General features: G+C 48.4%; 2 protein-coding genes across 2 annotated transcripts in view; one reads left to right on the top strand and one right to left on the bottom strand.

Annotated features, from left to right (window-relative positions):
• LOC135818454 (dimethylglycine dehydrogenase, mitochondrial-like) overlaps positions 1 to 9,564 on the top strand; it is a 71,524-nt gene extending 61,960 nt beyond the window's left edge. Inside the window, exons 13-14 of the mRNA XM_065331840.1 lie at positions 6,234 to 6,380; positions 8,725 to 9,564. Of these exons, the coding sequence (XP_065187912.1) occupies positions 6,234 to 6,380; positions 8,725 to 8,904 (327 nt within the window). The 3' untranslated portion in view covers positions 8,905 to 9,564. The remainder of the gene's footprint in view (positions 1 to 6,233; positions 6,381 to 8,724) is intronic.
• A 374-nt stretch (positions 9,565 to 9,938) lies between these two features.
• Positions 9,939 to 16,475, bottom strand: LOC135818466 (carbonic anhydrase 2-like). The gene is made up of 10 exons (XM_065331849.1): positions 16,100 to 16,475; positions 15,936 to 16,019; positions 14,774 to 14,965; positions 14,382 to 14,500; positions 13,819 to 13,914; positions 13,247 to 13,309; positions 12,763 to 12,817; positions 12,451 to 12,557; positions 11,811 to 11,957; positions 9,939 to 10,391 (listed from the first exon to the last, which is right to left on the bottom strand). The coding sequence occupies exons 1-9, from the start codon at positions 16,248 to 16,250 to the stop codon at positions 11,826 to 11,828; spliced, it is 999 nt and encodes a 332-aa protein (XP_065187921.1). The 5' UTR covers positions 16,251 to 16,475; the 3' UTR covers positions 9,939 to 10,391; positions 11,811 to 11,825.
• Positions 16,476 to 17,587: the final 1,112 nt, after the last annotated feature.

Raw genomic sequence — 17,587 nt, 5'->3', positions numbered from 1 at the left:
CCGAGGTGCGACGGATTAATCCGTCACGACCGCGCAGGGCATATTGCAGACACGCGTATGTGCGTTACACACACACACTCACACATTATGCGCACCCGGCGGGCAGGGCGATTGGCCCATGCTGCTTATTCAGTTGTACTAGCGGAGGCAGGGGCAATTCCCCTACGTAATCGCCCATGCGGCGGAATACCCGGCGGCCTGATACGGCGGCGTTGCGAGCAAATGCGGGGGTGGTTCCCTTTTGAGCTCTGTTTGTGGCGGCGGCAGAGGCAGGGGCAGCGCCCCTAGCCCATGCGGCGGTTGACCCGGCGGCCCGACATGGCAGTTGGCCCAGCGGTCCGATATGGCAACTGACCCGGCGGTCTGATATGGCGGCTGACCCAGCGGTCTGATATGGCGGCGGCTGACCCAGCGGTCTGATATGGCGGCTGACCCAGCGGTCTGATATGGCGGCTGACCCGGCGGTCTGATACGGCGGCTATGCGAGCAAATGCAGGGGCAGCGCCCCTTTGCGCGTGTTGTTTGCGGCGGCATTGGTCAAGGCAGGGGCAGCGCGCCTCGCCTGGGTGGCGTTATGCCCGGCGCTGCGGCTATGTTTGCAAAACGCAGGGGCCGCTCCCCTTTGAGCTTTGTATGTTCACAGCTATGTTTGCAAGATTCAGGGGCAGCTCCCCTTGGGGCCTGGTACAGTTATGTTTGCAAAAAGCAGGGGCAACTCCCCTCCGAGCCTTGTATGTAATCGTTTACAGCGATGCTTGCAGAAAGCAGGGGCAGCTCCCCTTAGTGCGTGGTATGTTTACAGCTATGTTTGCGAGGAAGAAACAAAAAAAAAAGGGCTTGGAGCTGGGTATGTTTACGGCCACGTTTGCAAAATGCAGGGGTAGCTCTCCTTGGAGCTTTAGCTAGTTGACAGCTACGCGACAAAATGCAGGGACAGCTCCCCTTGGAGCTTTGGATGTTTACAGCTATGTTTGCAAAATGCAGGGGCAGCTCCCCTTGGAGCTTTTAAAACTAGTTTACAGCTGTGCGGACAAAATGCAGGGGCAGCACTCCTTGAAACTTTGGATGTTTACCACTATGTTGGCTAAATGCAGGGGCAGTTCCCCTTGGGGCTTGGATGTTTGCAGCCAGGTTTGCAAATGCAGGGGTAGCTCCCCTCAGAGCGTTGTAGGTTTACAGCTAGGTTTGCCAAATGCAGGGGCAGCTCCCCTTGGAACTTTGGATGTTTACAGCTATATTTGCAAATACAGGGGCAGCTCCCCTTGGAGCCTTCTAGTTCTACGTTTACAACTATGTTTGCAAAATGCAGGGGCAGCTCCCCTTTGAGCTTCGTAGGTTTACTGCTAGGTTTGCAAAACGCAGGGGTAGCTCCCCTTTGGAGCTTTGGATGTTTACAGCTATGCTTGCAAACTGCAGGGGCAGCTCCCCTGGGAGCTTTTGAAGTTGCATGTTTACAGGTGTGGTCGCAAAATGCAGGGGCAGCTCCCCTGGGAGCTTTGGATGTTTACAGCTATGTTTGCAAATGCAGGGTCAGCCCCCCTTGGAGCCTTGGATGCTTACAACTATGTGTGCAAAATGCAGGGACAGCTTCCCTTTGAGCTTTGTTGGTTTACAGCTAGGTTTGCAAAACGCAGGGGTAGCTCCCCTGAGCTTTGGATGTTTATAGCTATGCTTGCAAAATGCAGGGGCAGCTCCCCTTGGAGCCTTGGAAGTTTACAGCTATGTTTGCAAAATGCAGGGGCAGCTCCCCTGGGAGCATTGGATGTGTACAGCTATGTTTGCAAAATGCAGGGGCATTTCCCCTTGGAGCTTTGTATATTTACAGCTAGGCTTGCAAAATGCAGGGGCAGCTCTCCCTCGGAGCGTGGTTTGTTTGCAGCTGAGATGGGGAGTGCAACCGAAGATCTCCTTTCGAGCTTGCTTGTTCGCATTTGCTTGTTAGCACCGTAGCTCGGGCACCCAGCAGGTCCTGACTGGCCCTTAGCGCATACTCCCGGCCACATTTATTGCCTGTTGCAGGATAGGGGCCTCACCCCATATTTTTTTTTGGACGATCGGCGGGCGGGAAGCCGTCATCGACCTATTAAAGAGGCAAAATACAAGAATAACTGAGAAACTAATAATTGTATACAACGCGCCAACCCTTTGGCTCTGTTGTCGGCTCTGCGGGGGGCACCCAGGCATCCCCCTCGTGCGAACACCACCCGTGGAAGCGGAAAAGTTGTGACGGCGTATTCAGTAGTGCCCAGCACCAGCAGGACCTACCAATCAGGGGAAAGCCTAGCAGTCCTTCATGGCAATTCCCTTGGTAGACCCCCTCAAGCTGACACAGGATCTGGCCACCAGGAAGGGGCCTGGACGGCAGCTCTAGGTCACCGGAAGGTGGTGAGGGTTGACCCGCAAGAGATGCATGTGCGGTGGAGCCTTTGACTAAGCGGCCACCCCTTGGGGCCAGAGAAAGCGGTCTTGAGGGGCAGGTGGTCCTTAGTTGGAGGCTTGCACCGCAAACTATGAATGTGAGACCGTCCGTGCCCGGCGAAGGTGTCCATAGTACCAGGCGGGTAGCTAGTCACACTTGTATCCAACACGACAGCCCTTCGGCTGTTGTCTGCCCGGCTTGGGGCGCCCAGGTATCCCCCCCCCCCCCCCGTGCGAACACTACCCGCGGAAGCTGACAAGTCGTCAGCGTATTCAGTAGTGCCCAGCACCAGCAGGAGCTACCAACCAGGGGAAAGCCTAGCAGTCCTTCATGGCAATGCCCTTGGTAGACGCCCTCAAGCTGACACAGGATCTGGCGGCCAGGAAGGTGCCCGGACGGCAGCTCCAGGCCGCCGGAAGGTGGTCAGGTTGACCCGCAAGAGATACATGTGCGGTTAAGCCTGTGGCTAACGACCACCCCTTTAAGCCAGAGAAAGCGGTCCTTAGTGGCAGGTGGTCCTTGGCTGCAGGCTTGCACCGCACAACCATTATGAATGTGAGACCGTCCGTGCCCGGCGAAGTGGTCGGTAGTACCAGACTGGTCGCTGGTCACAGTGGTCTTTAGATACTGGTTTCACTGTATACCGAATCAGGCATGCCATAACAGGTCTACAGCGAACAGCATAGAGATCGACGGGACCAAGAATAGGGGATAGCGTGCGGCGAGGCCACCCCCATTATTTTTGGGAGGCACGGCTTCATGTTAGAGCAGTAAATTGCAGTTAGGGACTCAGCTGAGTCAAGCTGGACTCAGCGTGTCAAGTTTGGCATAATACAATAAGCGCGCTATCCCCAAACAGTTGTGTGGTTATTGTGTGAGTGTATATGCAGGAGTCCGCGGTCACGTGAGGGGGGAGTGATAAATGGAAGTTTCCGGAGGAGGAAGGAGGAAACTGTAGTTATCACCAACCCTCACCGCGCCCAGCTCACGCCGCTACGGCGTGCGACCTGAGCTGGGCGCCCTGCCCAGTATGGAACTGTCCTCAAGCCAGTCACGTATTTGGCAGCCCAGTGAGCTGTCTAACGGATCGCAGCGTTTAGAAGCGCCAAATGAGGCAGGGCCAGTCTCAGGCTGGTCGCGTAGGCGGCAGGCCGGCGGGCGACCGGCAAGGCTGCATTCGCATTTGGATCACCGAAGTGATACAGGTGCTTCGACGGCACTCCGTGGCGCATCAAGGAGGCATCTGGGGCCCAGGCAGCCCGCCCGTAAGCGCACCACCGTATCAGGTATGCGCAGGTGGAGCAGCAGAGCAAGATGTGTGCGGGACACTCACCATCATCCGGTCGACTGCATGGTTGTGCGACTTTACACAGCCGTCACTCATTACTTGCTATTGCTTGCAGAAGGCCAGAATTTTTTCTTTTCTTTTTTCGCTCTTTCCCTTCTTCCAGGCACGGCTTCATGTTAGAGCAGTAAATTGCAGTTAGGGACTCAGCTGAGTCAAGCTGGACTCAGCGTGTCAAGTTTGGCATAATACAATAAGCGCGCTATCCCCAAACAGTTGTGTGGTTATTGTGTGAGTGTATATGCAGGAGTCCGCGGTCACGTGAGGGGGGAGTGATAATCAATTTTTTATCACCCAGCGAACTAGCCGAAGTGTCTGATTTTTCTTTATCATCAACCGCAACTGCAACTTTGTCGAATGGCGAAGTACTGGAGAAGACCACCACGGAAAAACGTGTAACATCCGAGCCAAGTATTGTAGAAGAAACGTCTCAACGATTTGTGCAAGTGTCGGAGGATGAGATCGACAGAATCCGAGAAAGCCGTGTTTCAACCAACACGAAGCGAGCCACCAACGTGTCTCGGATGTTTGGTGTACAGTCTATAAGAAAAAATGTGATCTGAAAACCATCTCGGCTACCAACCTTGCCTCAATCCTAAAGCATGCGTATGTGGAAATTAGGCAGATCAACAAGCTTTCGTACTCCAAGAACAGTTTGCTGCAATTCCGCAGTGCTATTCACCGCCAGCTACAAGACCTCAAGCGTAACATTATGGTAATAATAACTTTATTAGGATGACTCAAAGGCAAATCGCCTATCGAGGGGTTCACCGCGTTGAATGGTTGTGGTATGACAAAGCAAAGAGGCAACCATTGTGTGTGTGTGTGGGGGGGGGGGGGGAGCTTCGAACTATGCACAGTGAAGGGATAATTGTATGTACATAACCAAGGAAAGGGTATACCGGACTAAGACTGGAAAAACAACCCCAAGCAACTCACCTACCTTGTCTGGTTCGTCATCACATATCACAGTGTCTCAGGGGTTCAGAAATACAAGTGCCTAACAGCTTACTTGCAGCCTAGCGAGCAAGATAAGATTGCTACAGCTCGCCTGCTCAATGCGGAGGTTGATAAAGCTCTGCAGGAGTCAACTCCGGCTGAATTGGAAGCCTTGGAAAGGCCACAAGTACCACCAGCCTCGCCAGCCTCATCGTGTGTCAGTTCGGAGAACAGCGCAAAGTTCATCTTCTCCGGAAACTTCGCAGGCGCTGTTCACATCCACGTTCATGATGTCAAAGCCTGTGAGCAGCGCTAATTCTCAGATACAGTTCATTTTCATCATCTTCTCTTCTATCTCTATTTCCTGGGACTCTTTTACATTGATGTCCTTTCACTTCTGCTTAGACTTCAACTAAAACAATTCGAAGCTTTGAATATTTCTGTCCCGCGAATGATGTGTCAGACGGGGGTGAATGGGTGTGGCATCGGAGAGGGTCTCCACATAATGTGATGTCCCATTCAGTTCACAGGGTCAAATCTACTACATGTACAGTAGTGGGTAGTACTACAATTGTAGTATCATGTTTATGTTTATGGACTCGATGTACACATGTAGCATGTGATAATCAGGATATGACGGTCGTACGTGTTAGGTTCGTAGGGTCATATGTGATAAGTAGAATATCACCCTCGTAGCTCGGGTGATACCGTACCCTCATATCAATCCCTTCTGCTTCGCAGTCGGGATTGATATTCGCCGGTATCACCCTCGTACTCATGAGATATTCTTTACTTCTGCCGTCGCAGCACTGCATAGAGGTTGTGCAGGCAGTTGCACACTCTTGGGGTTATGTACTCTTGATAACGCCCATGAGAAAATCCACTGACTCACGCTGTGTACTTATCACTTAGTGCCCATTAGGAAAAGCTGCTGCCTCACTCCTTGAACTGAACCGTTCGCATAACTTCGAGGTTATGCGAATGATTTCATGTTGGTGAGTTGGCGGTTTCCATGGTTTCGCCGCAAGTTGAGCCAGTGCATCACTGTGCTGCGGCTTTGCCAAGGCATCTCAACTGATGATGTGATCACATTCTCAACTGATGATGTAATCACATTCCGACTCAACTAATGATTATAATCGCGTAACCTCTATACATGTAGTGTAGCAAGTGCTTATGCTACTGTGGAGTCCACATGCATAGAAGCACTGCGGGGCAGGAATTACCAATGAATCATTAATGAAATGGTCAGCTATACTACTGGTTGTATGTACATGTACTATGATTATTATTTTTAACTGCATTCATGCAAACATGCATTCATGCGTTCATGCAGTACCCATTTTTTGAACCCGTATAGGCAGACCAGTGCTCGGCACAGCCAGCATGGTATGGCTACACCTGGCTTTCACAGTACAGTTTGTACGCGATTCATGGCCCAGTGTGCTGTTACTTGTTAGCCTGTCCACCGTTACCACTGAATAACATTATTAGTATACATGATCCGTATCTGGTCTACACTTGCTTCAGCCGGACGCGCAAGCGTGCATTGGCATGGCGGCACTGGAGCACGAACTTCGCGCAGGCAGCAAAGAGAAGCTGGTGATGCTGAAGGTGCTGGAAGATGACGGGAAAACAGACCCGGACGGCATGGATGCAGTGTATTGCGACGGCAAGGTAGGTGACAGTGATAGCTAACATTGGCACGGTGTTATGTCCTCGGGACTCTAGCTCTATTCACACTCGGCATGCATGGTCTCTCAAACACCAGGCACAGTAAGACACTCCGATTTCCTTACATGATTAGTTAGACCGGAAGCAAAAGAGAACGACACCAAGAGTGCGCATGCTCTATGTAGAATCATCGCATGCACACACACACACAGATGTAGATCAAGCACACATCATAATTATGACTCAGCATGCAGCATATGTATACAACACACGGTGCTCTCTGTAACTTATTCTAGTCTACTAGCAATAAGTCACACACGTTTAAGTCATGCACTCGCAATATGTCGAGCACTTTTGTAATCCGGGCGACGTGTACTTTTGTATGTGTATACAGTATATTTATGTAAGTCACGCACTCGTTTCGGTGATACATGTAAGTCACGCATTTGTGTCTCCAAGATTGGGTGTTTCACTAATCGAGAGTAGACCGTACCACGACGGTGCAGTCCACCAGCCTTACAGTGCTCAATGTGTAGAAATACACGGAGCATAGCCATGCACCAGAGAACTGCAGTTCTATTTGTAACTGTGAGTTTGACGATAGAGTGATGATCAGATCTGATCGGATTTCTGACGATCTCTCCGTCGTGGAACCCGAAGTTACGGAACAGAAACCTGCCCGTCCTCTATATGTGTCTATATTATTTTTGCTTTTTTTATGAAGGATTCTTTGATTCTTTGATTCTTTTAAGAGCATGAAAAGATTGCATTGAAACAATGGCCGACTTTGCCTACATTGATGAGATTTCTTGAATGCAGGACCAAGGTAGGCATACATGTACAGTTGCGCTCACTGAAATCACTGAAATCACTGAAATCCGGCCCAAAGTGCAAAACTGACGCCCTCGCGGTCTAGTTCCGATTACCTGTCCCCACAGAATAACGCGGACAAAATCCTAAAATTATGCGCATATTAAACCCTGCGGGCGAAAACAGGCCGTTATGCGGCGAATATGCAGGATTGTGTTGTATAATGCGGTCACTATGCACACGTTATCTGTCATTGGTACAACTTCAGCGTACAGTTTCATGCAAGTATAACATTGTCGTACAAAGCCATGCGCGGGTTCCGGGTTCGGCTTTGTAGTACAGTTTCAACATCATGAGGTATGTTCTTGGGCATTCCCATAGAAGTTAGATAACGTGCGGGTTTTATGAAAACATTTTTTTTTTCGAAAACGTGGATGAAAGCCAATAGCGTGGAAAATTGCGCGTCCGCAGAATCGCGGTATCCTGTGCGGACAGGATTACATCACTGTCCGTGTACATGTGTACGTCCAGAAGCATTCGTACCACTTCCAGGGCATCCAGGGCCGTGCAAGTTGAGGGTGGCAAATTTGCACTCTGGGTCGGATTTCAGCGAGCACAACACTTTTCATGTAGGGGTTGATTGAAGAAAAAGTAGATCAGGCTATTGCTTCTGGAAATACGGAGAATAGCTAGCTGCAGTTTACCAGAAGATGCATGACACCATGCGCACACCAGCACTTCCCTGGCCGACTTCAAGGCAGCTACTGTGCTTCGTGTTTCCGTTTCGGCGTCACACGAGTCTTCGCACCACGTGCAGCGCTAGTTCAGTGCAGAAGTCCATCAGACCTGTCCGAAGCCTGCATTCAGACTACTTCAAGTACGTTTCACATGCAACATACGGGCAACGTGCAGTATTACGCAAGTGAATATGTGAAAGCCGAGAGCCATACAACGTTTGTTCGACTGCCTGGTGAAAAGTACGATACATGCTGCAGGACAGTAGTCTTGCACAAGAGTCAGCACACTGCCTGAAAGGCTTGGGCAGCTTTTCGGGCTTCCCGCCAGATCCTTGTACCAATAGTTAGTTGTCTTAGAAACTTCTATAGGGCTTGAAAGTGCTACGTCACAGCATAGCAACAATTTCAAAAATTCAAAAACTGGATCAACTGGATCCAGTTTTTGTATGGATCCAAGCACATTTCAAGCCGTCTTACTCACAGCAAGGTGATGTAGCCAAAGTCACACCTTAGTGGATCCAAATTAGAAATCTGATGTCAACTTACTACTCCCTGGCCGTTTTTGACGTCTTCACTTTCAAGCCCTATAAAGGTGCGGTGACTTTTAATAGGCTGATTTGTACTTGTAATAGTGTGAAGAAGCCCTATTGGCACCGGCTTCACACGACCAATTCTGTACGAAGCATGCAGCTCACAAGGAAGCCTCAGCCATCGCGATACACAGAATTTATTTGTTTCCTGTGATTTCTGGTGCTGAACTGCGTTCTGGACTTGAATGTGTTGCGGGTGCTTTTGTATAGGTCGTCGGTCATGTTTCCTCCGGCTGTTACGGATACCAAGTTGGTCATGGCCTTGCGTTTGCATTCGTCCCGCCATTCCTTTCCGAAGAGGGCCTCGAGCTCAAGATTGACGTCATTGGCAAGCTACGGCGATGCGTTGTCATTGCGCCGCCTGTGAAAGCCGATCACCTGAGGAACTGAACTGTGTTGTGAAGTCACCATCCCTTGGTCTTTGTGTAATAGCTATATCACTCGTTTGCACGTTTCGTCATTCGGCCTTAAACGGCTGCGAGTTGAGATTGCGGTGTCTGATTCAATAAGAAGTGACATTGTGTCCAGTTTCCCCCCCCCCCCCCTTTGACCTACTTTTCCTTGAATTCTGCTAACGTTGGCGTATTTCCGGTTTGCTCTCGCCACTACTGACGTACTTGTTAGGCTATATTTTAAAAAAATGATTATGTTAGCAATCACAAGTCGTGTTACAATGTGCACATGGTGACACCAAAGCTGCTGGTGCGTGCACCCTCGCTTTGGAACATGCACTGCATTTTCCGATTATTCGTAAAGTGGCCACGGACCTGGGTCCTGCAGCTTGTGCTTTGGCAGTACACTGTACATTGCATATTCAACTTTTTGGGTTCGTATTCATGAACTCTATGAAGTAGTTGAATGTTCACGCAGTGTTTTTGAAATAAAAGGACATGGATGAGCATAGTAATATAATGCCAATCATTTCAGATCTCCTGAAATTCGTTTCAATGACTTCCCCCGTTTTACGTGTTCTGGCTCCCAATTCTGTCCTGGCAGCGGATGATCCGTGATGCGTGGCAGGCCGCCCCGAAAATATACAACTAAACTATACTTGGCGAGCGAACAATTTAAAAGTGTGTCGAGTGCAGAGGGAAATGTGTGTTGAGTATGGAGACTGGTGTCTTTAGCCAAGAGGTATCCACTGTACTATAGTCTTTGCACCTAAACATAATGTTGAATAGGTCACATGCTCGGTGACTTCTACATTACAGGTTGCTTCCTATTGTAAACACTGCCTACATGCCAATGCTATTTTCGTAAACTCCTTACAGCAGTGCAAGTGGTTGACCAAAGCAGACACATGCAACACCTGGGAGTACTAAAACTGGCTTTTTAGCACTCCCTGTGCAACACCTGGGAGTACTGAAGTATACCCCCTCCAACAGACACTCACAATACATGATGGTGTTACTCATGTACCGCTATACATTGTATGATCCCTGACTTTTCTGGGAAACGTTTTCTAGTGGCACTTGAATGTAATAATCTTGTATTAAAGTTGTAGAAATTGTTCGATCTATGAGACCTACAATCACTCACCTATGACTAGAGTGTAATAAAAGATGCAAATATTCTTGTAAAAATAAATACAACTGTTTGAATCCAGGAGGAAATCTGATATGTGGAGAGACGTTTGCAATTGTTCTACCTACTTAGGAATCAGCCAGAAAGCACGCATATGTAGCAGCGGATATCTAAGGGAATGAACTGCAACTCGGCCGCAGATCGTTTTACTTTTGAGATAGGTAGGTGTAGAGCTTGCAAACGCACTAGATCGGTCCTGAGAGGAGAACGTTTTAGCTAACTTTGAAAACCTAGGACACCTAGAAGCCAGCTGCAACCTTGAACCCAGACACGGAGTAGAGAGAGAGAGTGGCCTGCAGGCAGAAGGCGAGTATTCGAACAGAAAAGACTGTGTAAGAGTGATGCGGCCAGAAGTGAGCGCTGTTTTACACAGATTGGAATTCGTTTCACAGCGAGCTCACGACAGGCTACAGACACACAGAGAGGAGCGAGGAGGGCACATAGAGTGGTGTCCCCAACCCCAACCGACTGTAGTGCAGTTATTCGCGAGTTGTTCTTAAAACTTCTTATACCCTAGGCCGTGACTTGTTGGTCACGACGTTGACTGTGCTCTGATCAGACACACTCTTGCTTGCTACAGGCATTGTCTAGAGCAGAGGCATAGCCATCCATACTGAAGTACTATGTTGAGGTTAGAAGTACCTCGGAGGATACCAAGTACACTTTCCTTCTGCCCATGGGGTGCGTCTTATGAGAGTTCCACTGTACATGTATTGGTGGACTGTACAGGTATTGGTGGACTGTACAGGTATTGGTGGACTGTACAGGTATTGGTGGACTGTACAGGTATTGGTGGACTGTACATGTATTGGTGGACTGTACAGGTATTGGTGGACTGTACATGTATTGGTGGACTGTACAGGTATTGGTGGACTGTACAGGTATTGGTGGACTGTACAGGTATTGGTGGACTGTACAGGTATTGGTGGACTGTACAGGTATTGGTGGACTGTACAGGTATTGGTGGACTGTACAGGTATTGGTGGACTGTACAGGTATCGGTGGACTGTACAGGTATTGGTGGACTGTACATGTATTGGTGGACTGTACAGGTATTGGTGGACTATACAGGTATTGGTGGACTGTACAGGTATTGGTGGACTGTACAGGTATTGGTGGACTGTACAGGTATTGGTGGACTGTACAGGTATTGGTGGACTATCAGATTCAATAGACATACTATAAGTCAACAAATATTCGGCGCGTATTTATTTTCGCCTATTTTCGGCCTGGGCATTTTTGCCCCGAAATTTTGTTTTGCATTGTTCAGCGTGACAGGGTATGCAGGAAGTAGTAATGCAGGCCGACATTTTAATGTGGCTGAAAATGTGTTGTAGGCCTGGAAGGCCGAATCTATAAGCGCTGAAAGTTAATTTGTAGGCTTACAGTAGTACCCCCCCCCCCCCCCCCCCCCCCCCGGGTCTCCTCTCCGGCCGACTACTGTAATTTCACAAATTTTCGGTACTTTCGGTGCGTCTGCTTCATACCTAAAATTTCAATACACCGAACAAACACAAACACACGTAATCCAATAGGGAACTGCTTCTCTGTACCGAAAATTTCTGTTCACCTAAGCCTGGCCTGTTGTCCTAATACCGAAAATATTGAGCACCGAAAATTTCTGAAATTAGAGTATTCTTGCTATTATGGTGACATGGATCCGGCCTTGCAATCAACACGACTGTAAAAGCTGTTGGGTCAGGAGAACATACCGACGCGAGGCGTGCTCACTCCTCGAAGGTCGTGGACAGCTTGCGGTCGTTCAGCTCGCACACTGGCCGGTAGTTGTCAACAAGCGCCTGATGCTGCTCCGGGTCGCTGCCCTCCTTAGCCTCGTTGAGGCTTCTGAACGCTGCCAGCTACAATTTCAGCATGGAAACAAAGCGACAATGGACAGACACGAGCAATCACAGACTTTGAAGAGAGCACAATAAAGACAACGCAGATCAAACCCTCCCATCTAATGCTATAACATTATGCAGTAACTCGGCTCCTTTGGCAAAAAAAAGACTGAATACGGTATGCATGAATATGGGCACCTTTAGCAGCAGTATGTAACATTATACAGTAACTCGGCTTCTTTGGCTAAACGTAGACTGAACGCAATGAGAAATGCAATCCAACCTCATCAATATGGTATGTGTATGCACAGGGATGTCTTCAGAAGCAGTACGGCGGTGGAAAATGAAATCCAACCTCATGACCATAACCCATGTTACCCCTGGCACTATGAACACTGGGCGGCACAGTGATTGTTGCATGGCTCTGCTCTATTCAGGGGTTGGATTTCACTTCCCACCAGGGTACATGCATACATGTATCCACATTATTAAGACTGAACGCATCCTTTACCTGCTCCTTTGAGACAGTGATGGGCTTGCGGAACACAATCCAGTTGACACTCTCGTAGCATGGTGGGGTGGTCAACGAGCCATCGTAGGACCAGAAAGACTTGGTGTCTTCAGGAATAGAATAACACAAGAGAACGCAGGGGTTACGAAAATATTCTGGTACACCACACATTGCAGCCCCCTGTCACGACTCACAAGCACTTCACATGACACCCCATGACAGCTACCTGGAGATGCATGAGTACAAAGCATGCAACAGGGTTTCCTACGCAAACAGTGGACAGATCTGAGCACAACACTGCTGCAGGCGTACCTTCTGGCAGAAGACCCTTGAGGCAAATGGGATCTTCAATAGGAATTTCCTGGCTCTGTGAGTACGGAGTCAAAACACAGCAAACGGCACAAGCAGTACATTACTCACTGAAGTAGGACACAGGGTATGAAGCTCATATCATAGCTGCAGCAAGCGTAGAGTAGAAACAACGTCTTGCCTGATACTATCATGATAATATTATACTGGCATGGTGCACTTCTACAGCACTTGTACAGTCAGCAACCACCTGTCTGAAGAGACCACTTGTCTGAAGAGACCACCTGTCTGAAGAGACCACCTGTCTGGAGAGAGCGCTCACCTCAGGCTGGCTCCAGACCGCACATTCTAATCTGTGTTCAAAGACCACCTACACGTAGCTGCATATGAAAACCGGATGGTTGTTTGCACCATTGGCTGGTTGCCCAACACAGGCTGGACTCCCCATTGAGAACAGAAGAGGCCAAAGTAGGATGCATGCACTTACGCAGTGCTTGACTTTGTCAAAGCGGTCGGTGATCTTCTTCAGCTCAACATTCTCCTCGCCAGCCTGGACGAGTACACAGTGGCAGACAACACAATACAATGATTGCTATTTTCCCAACAGGCGTTATCCTCCAACGTGTGTTGCAAGACACCACCTCGAAGACGACGGAGAGGGCCCGTTCATGGACACTCACCCTAACAGCATGTTGTTCAGTGTCGTGAAGGTACCCACACTGCCACAGTGAACCCTCTCACAGATGGACAACCCAGCAGCGACCACACATACATGTACTTCAGTATGTGTCCTGTATAAGAAGTGGTCCTGATTGTGCAATTCATGACGACTTGATTGGGAATATTTGAGTCTGGATGAATACCGGTATGTCCTGTGAAGTCCGCTTTGTTGAGGTGTCCACTTAGGGATGTTCCATTCTACACAACATTCCCCTTTGAAATTCATAATATTACTAGACAAACTCAATGTCAAAAAAGACTCAAAATCTTACACAGAATAATACAACCTGCTTCAAACATTACACAAGGCATAACACCAGGCATTGTACACTACACTACCTCAAGGAAGATTCCAAGCACCGTGAGTCCATTGGGCTCGCTGATGGCCTCCGACACAGACGAGAACTTGCTGGTATTCCAGTGGACAAGATGAAGCTGTGAAGAGTGAAGTCGATAACAAGAACAGCACGCAGCCTCAGAACACGGAACACTGGTTGGGGACGGTGTGAAATGTTCAATGCATCAACGCATCAACACAGCGCAGCGCGTGTGTCTGCCTTCGCCCATCACTTCCGACACGAGTCTGCAACTATCAAAGAGTGTACCGTTTTCACATGCAGCGCAGTCCTAGAGGAAATTCAAGTTCATGTCATTTTTTATGATGCAATACTTTATGTACACAGGGTTTCCTATGTTGATACAAACGTGTACTGTATTTCCCCGATTATAAGTCACACTCGATTATAAGTCGCACCTCCATTTTCAGGTTTCAGCAATATTGTTTCGACATGATCACTTCAGTAGTAAGTCATGCTCGATTGTAAGTCGCACCCCCTTTTCTCACCCTTGAATTTTTGTGTAAAAAGGTGCGACTTATATTCGGGGAAATACGGTATTCTTACCTCATTGGGATAGTACTTTCCGTCCACGGTGTGCTCTGAACCCTTGTCGTCACCAGCACCCCAGTGGAAGTGGTACTGGGCAATCTCAAAATTGTCCGTCACCGGACCGCCGGTTAAACCTACACCGTCATATAGCAATGCCAGACACACACACACACACACACACACACAGGCGCACACGCATGCACACATGCACAAACACACACACACACACATACACGCACGCACACACGCACAGACACACACACAGATCACTGCTTAGAACACACAGCCTCACAAGTACTCAGTTCACATGGAAATCACGATGCGCATACCGATATAGCTCTATAGAACACACACACACATATATAGCTATACTAAAAAAAGGTCTAAGCAAAGAAAAAACAACCTACCTCCGATAGAAGGCTTGAAGTTGACCTGAACGGAGTGACCGTTGTTGACGAGTGTGCATTCCCTTGCCTCCTTGTAGGAGATCTGCAGTGCCTTGCCGGCAAGTTCCTCGTTGTATTCTCCCTTGGTCAGGTCAATGGGGGACTGGCGTTTGCCAGCCGCTGCCGGGAAATGCTTCTGCCACTCGGTGACATCTGTAACATGCACACACACACAGCACACGTCAGCACTTGTGTACTGTACCGCTAGAAGCGGATAGAAGGAACGACCCAGTGTCATTCTCACACCGGCAATTTGCTACCAAATCAACGGACAGCAGCCTGCATAAACCATGAGCGCCCGGCGGGGCATTAATATATGCAAGACAGATTTCCTACTCTCCTAGTGCTCTTGCTGTACTCTATCCAGTTCATTGTCTGCACTATTGTATGATCGATGTCAAGAGTACATGAAAACCAGAGTGTGCAGCTTGGGGCCTTTTCTGCTATGGGTGCCTGTCACGGCGGAATTCCGTGATTACATCATATTTGGCGCAGATCTGAGGCGGGAAATGGCGTAGTGCGTACAACTGAACTGCAGTTGTGCAGAAAGAGACCTGCTTGAATCCTGCCTGTACGCACTACATCACTAAAATGATGTAATCACGGAATTCCGCCGTGACAGCCACCCATCCGAGCTGCACACTCTGGTTTTCATGTACTCTTGTCGATGTGAATCTAGCTAGCTTTCACCCCTTCGATCTTGCCGTTGTACGGCTGACATCAACGAGTAACAGCAGCACACGGTTACACCAGCAATACAGCCTCACATTGTTAATTTGTTCATGCGACATTCCTACGACACATCCCAATGCACCGATACCAACACCAGACATCGTACAGTGGTTGTGTACACAAATTGAAGGCCCAAGTACGTTTCCATACACCATTGTGCTCAACTGATATTCAGCATCCATTCATTTAATCTTCTTTTGTTTCTTTCAAGCACATTATAAAGATCAACAACATCCCCAGCGCGATATTTAGAAGGGTAGATCAATACGAACAATATGAGCACGTATGTGGATGGTGTACGAGGCTGCAAGCAGATACTGAGTTAGTGCTATCATCAAGGTCAGTCAAGACAATCTGCGCATACTAGTAGTCAGTCGTTCCACTCTCTTACCCGCACAACCAAGGCTTGGGCGATGACTCCACGACATATCGGATGATTTCTTAGACGTGCTGGTACTGAAGAATCGTGAGTTAGCTGGGGGCAATACCAGTGAACGAAATGGAATAAATCAGTGAAAGTCAAAAGACATCAGAGCAACTAAAAATCCATTCTACCTTGAGAAGCTGAGCGGAGAAAGGCAACTGTGGGCCTCTGAGCTCCGCTTGAAGTAGATTTCGCCACGCGGCTACATGGGATAAGCAACGGTGCTCTCCATGCCCCACCGACCCGAGATACCACCTCACCAACACAACCGAGCAAAAACATCAGGCAAGATTGACACTACCAACCGGTTGTAGCTCAAGCAACCATAGCGAAACCCTCGGGTTGCTGCGCGATGGAAGTATCTCAGCAGGCTTGTTCCAATGGTCACCTTCACTTGATCACTCTGCCTGCATACATATATCGGCGTTAGATGCGATGAAGATGGAAGTATGTCAACAAAATAAGTAACAACATTATCCAGATCGAATAGTCTTCGCTTGCCACAAGAAACTGCAGTGACTGCACATGTGCTTCTCGACGACAAAACAACATTTGAAACAAAAACTAGGCAATGAGATAATAATGATTGTGTGCCACGTGCCACTGCAATGCTAGGTAGCTATGGCATATGGAGTATGGAGCTAGCTAGCTGTGCCCGTGGAATCTACGTGCACGTGCTGTACTAGCTGTATGCAGCTAACTACGCAGACACGTGCGCAAAATCAAATACCCACATTTGCCATGTGCATGTGTGGTCGATTTTTTCAGCCCACTTTGGAAAGTGTCTTGAATCATGTCCTACTTTCATACCAATCATACGAATCATAGTATATAATTCTCAGGATTCAAATAATTGGTGTGCCACCACCCATTTATACCCTAAGGCCAGTATTAAATAAGTATACATGTAGTTTTTGGTTTGTGTGCAGAGAGAATTGGGGTGGTAACTCAGCACCACCGAGGACTACTCGAACGAGAATAGAAGCAAATGAAATGCTGGGCTCTTATTGCGAGCTTCATTCATATTCATAGCTTATGAAGCTATCTAGGGCTAGTAGGGGCTTCGAGAGCCCCTCTTTTCGATACCTATCTATAGACTGTGATCTTTGGTGTTATAGGCAGGGAGTAGTACAATACTACTCCGGGATCCACAACTTCGGCACAAGCTGTTATTCCAGGGTGTCCACAAGCCGTTGACGAAAGAAAATCGTACAGATGAAAGAGCACGGGAGGCAAAACCGTACACACTTCTGAAATGCGTAGATATTTGTAGTACACCGCCATACATTTTATGCAGACTTCATTATCTGCACCGTACTATAATGCGTACAGCGAGCTATACGCTTCTGTTGTATTATTATTATTATTATTAAATTTTGAATAGGGCAGTCCCACAGGCCTAGGGTATCAGCTCAGACTTTTTGTTCATGATCTAGCAAGCCCCCTACTCTCTAGTTGTTTTTCGTTGCGCAGTGCATCGTCCTGCACACGCTCTCAAGTTTCTACAGCCCTTGCTCTTCCCGCTGCTTCAAAACGGTATGGTCTTTTTCTCTTACTCTTAGTTTTCTAATTCTAGGCTCAGATCGAACTCTCTACCTACTGACATTCGCCTTTGCACA

The sequence above is a fragment of the Sycon ciliatum genome, chromosome 1 (assembly GCF_964019385.1).
Source record: "Sycon ciliatum chromosome 1, ocSycCili1.1, whole genome shotgun sequence".
Classification (NCBI taxonomy): Eukaryota; Metazoa; Porifera; class Calcarea; order Leucosolenida; family Sycettidae; genus Sycon; species Sycon ciliatum.
Note: the sequence above shows the minus strand (reverse complement) of the source record. Positions and strands in the feature narration are given on the sequence as shown.

Excerpts from the sequence above, each read along its gene's own strand:
- LOC135818466 (XM_065331849.1), bottom strand. The coding sequence starts at position 16,250 with ATGTTTTTGCTCGGTTGTGTTGGTGAGGTGGTATCTCGGGTCGGTGGG. Across the intron at positions 16,020-16,099 it reads TCTCCGCTCAGCTTCTCAAG|CTAACTCACGATTCTTCAGT; the intron begins GTAGAATGGATT and ends TATTGCCCCCAG. Across the intron at positions 14,966-15,935 it reads CCCAAGCCTTGGTTGTGCGG|ATGTCACCGAGTGGCAGAAG; the intron begins GTAAGAGAGTGG and ends TGCATGTTACAG.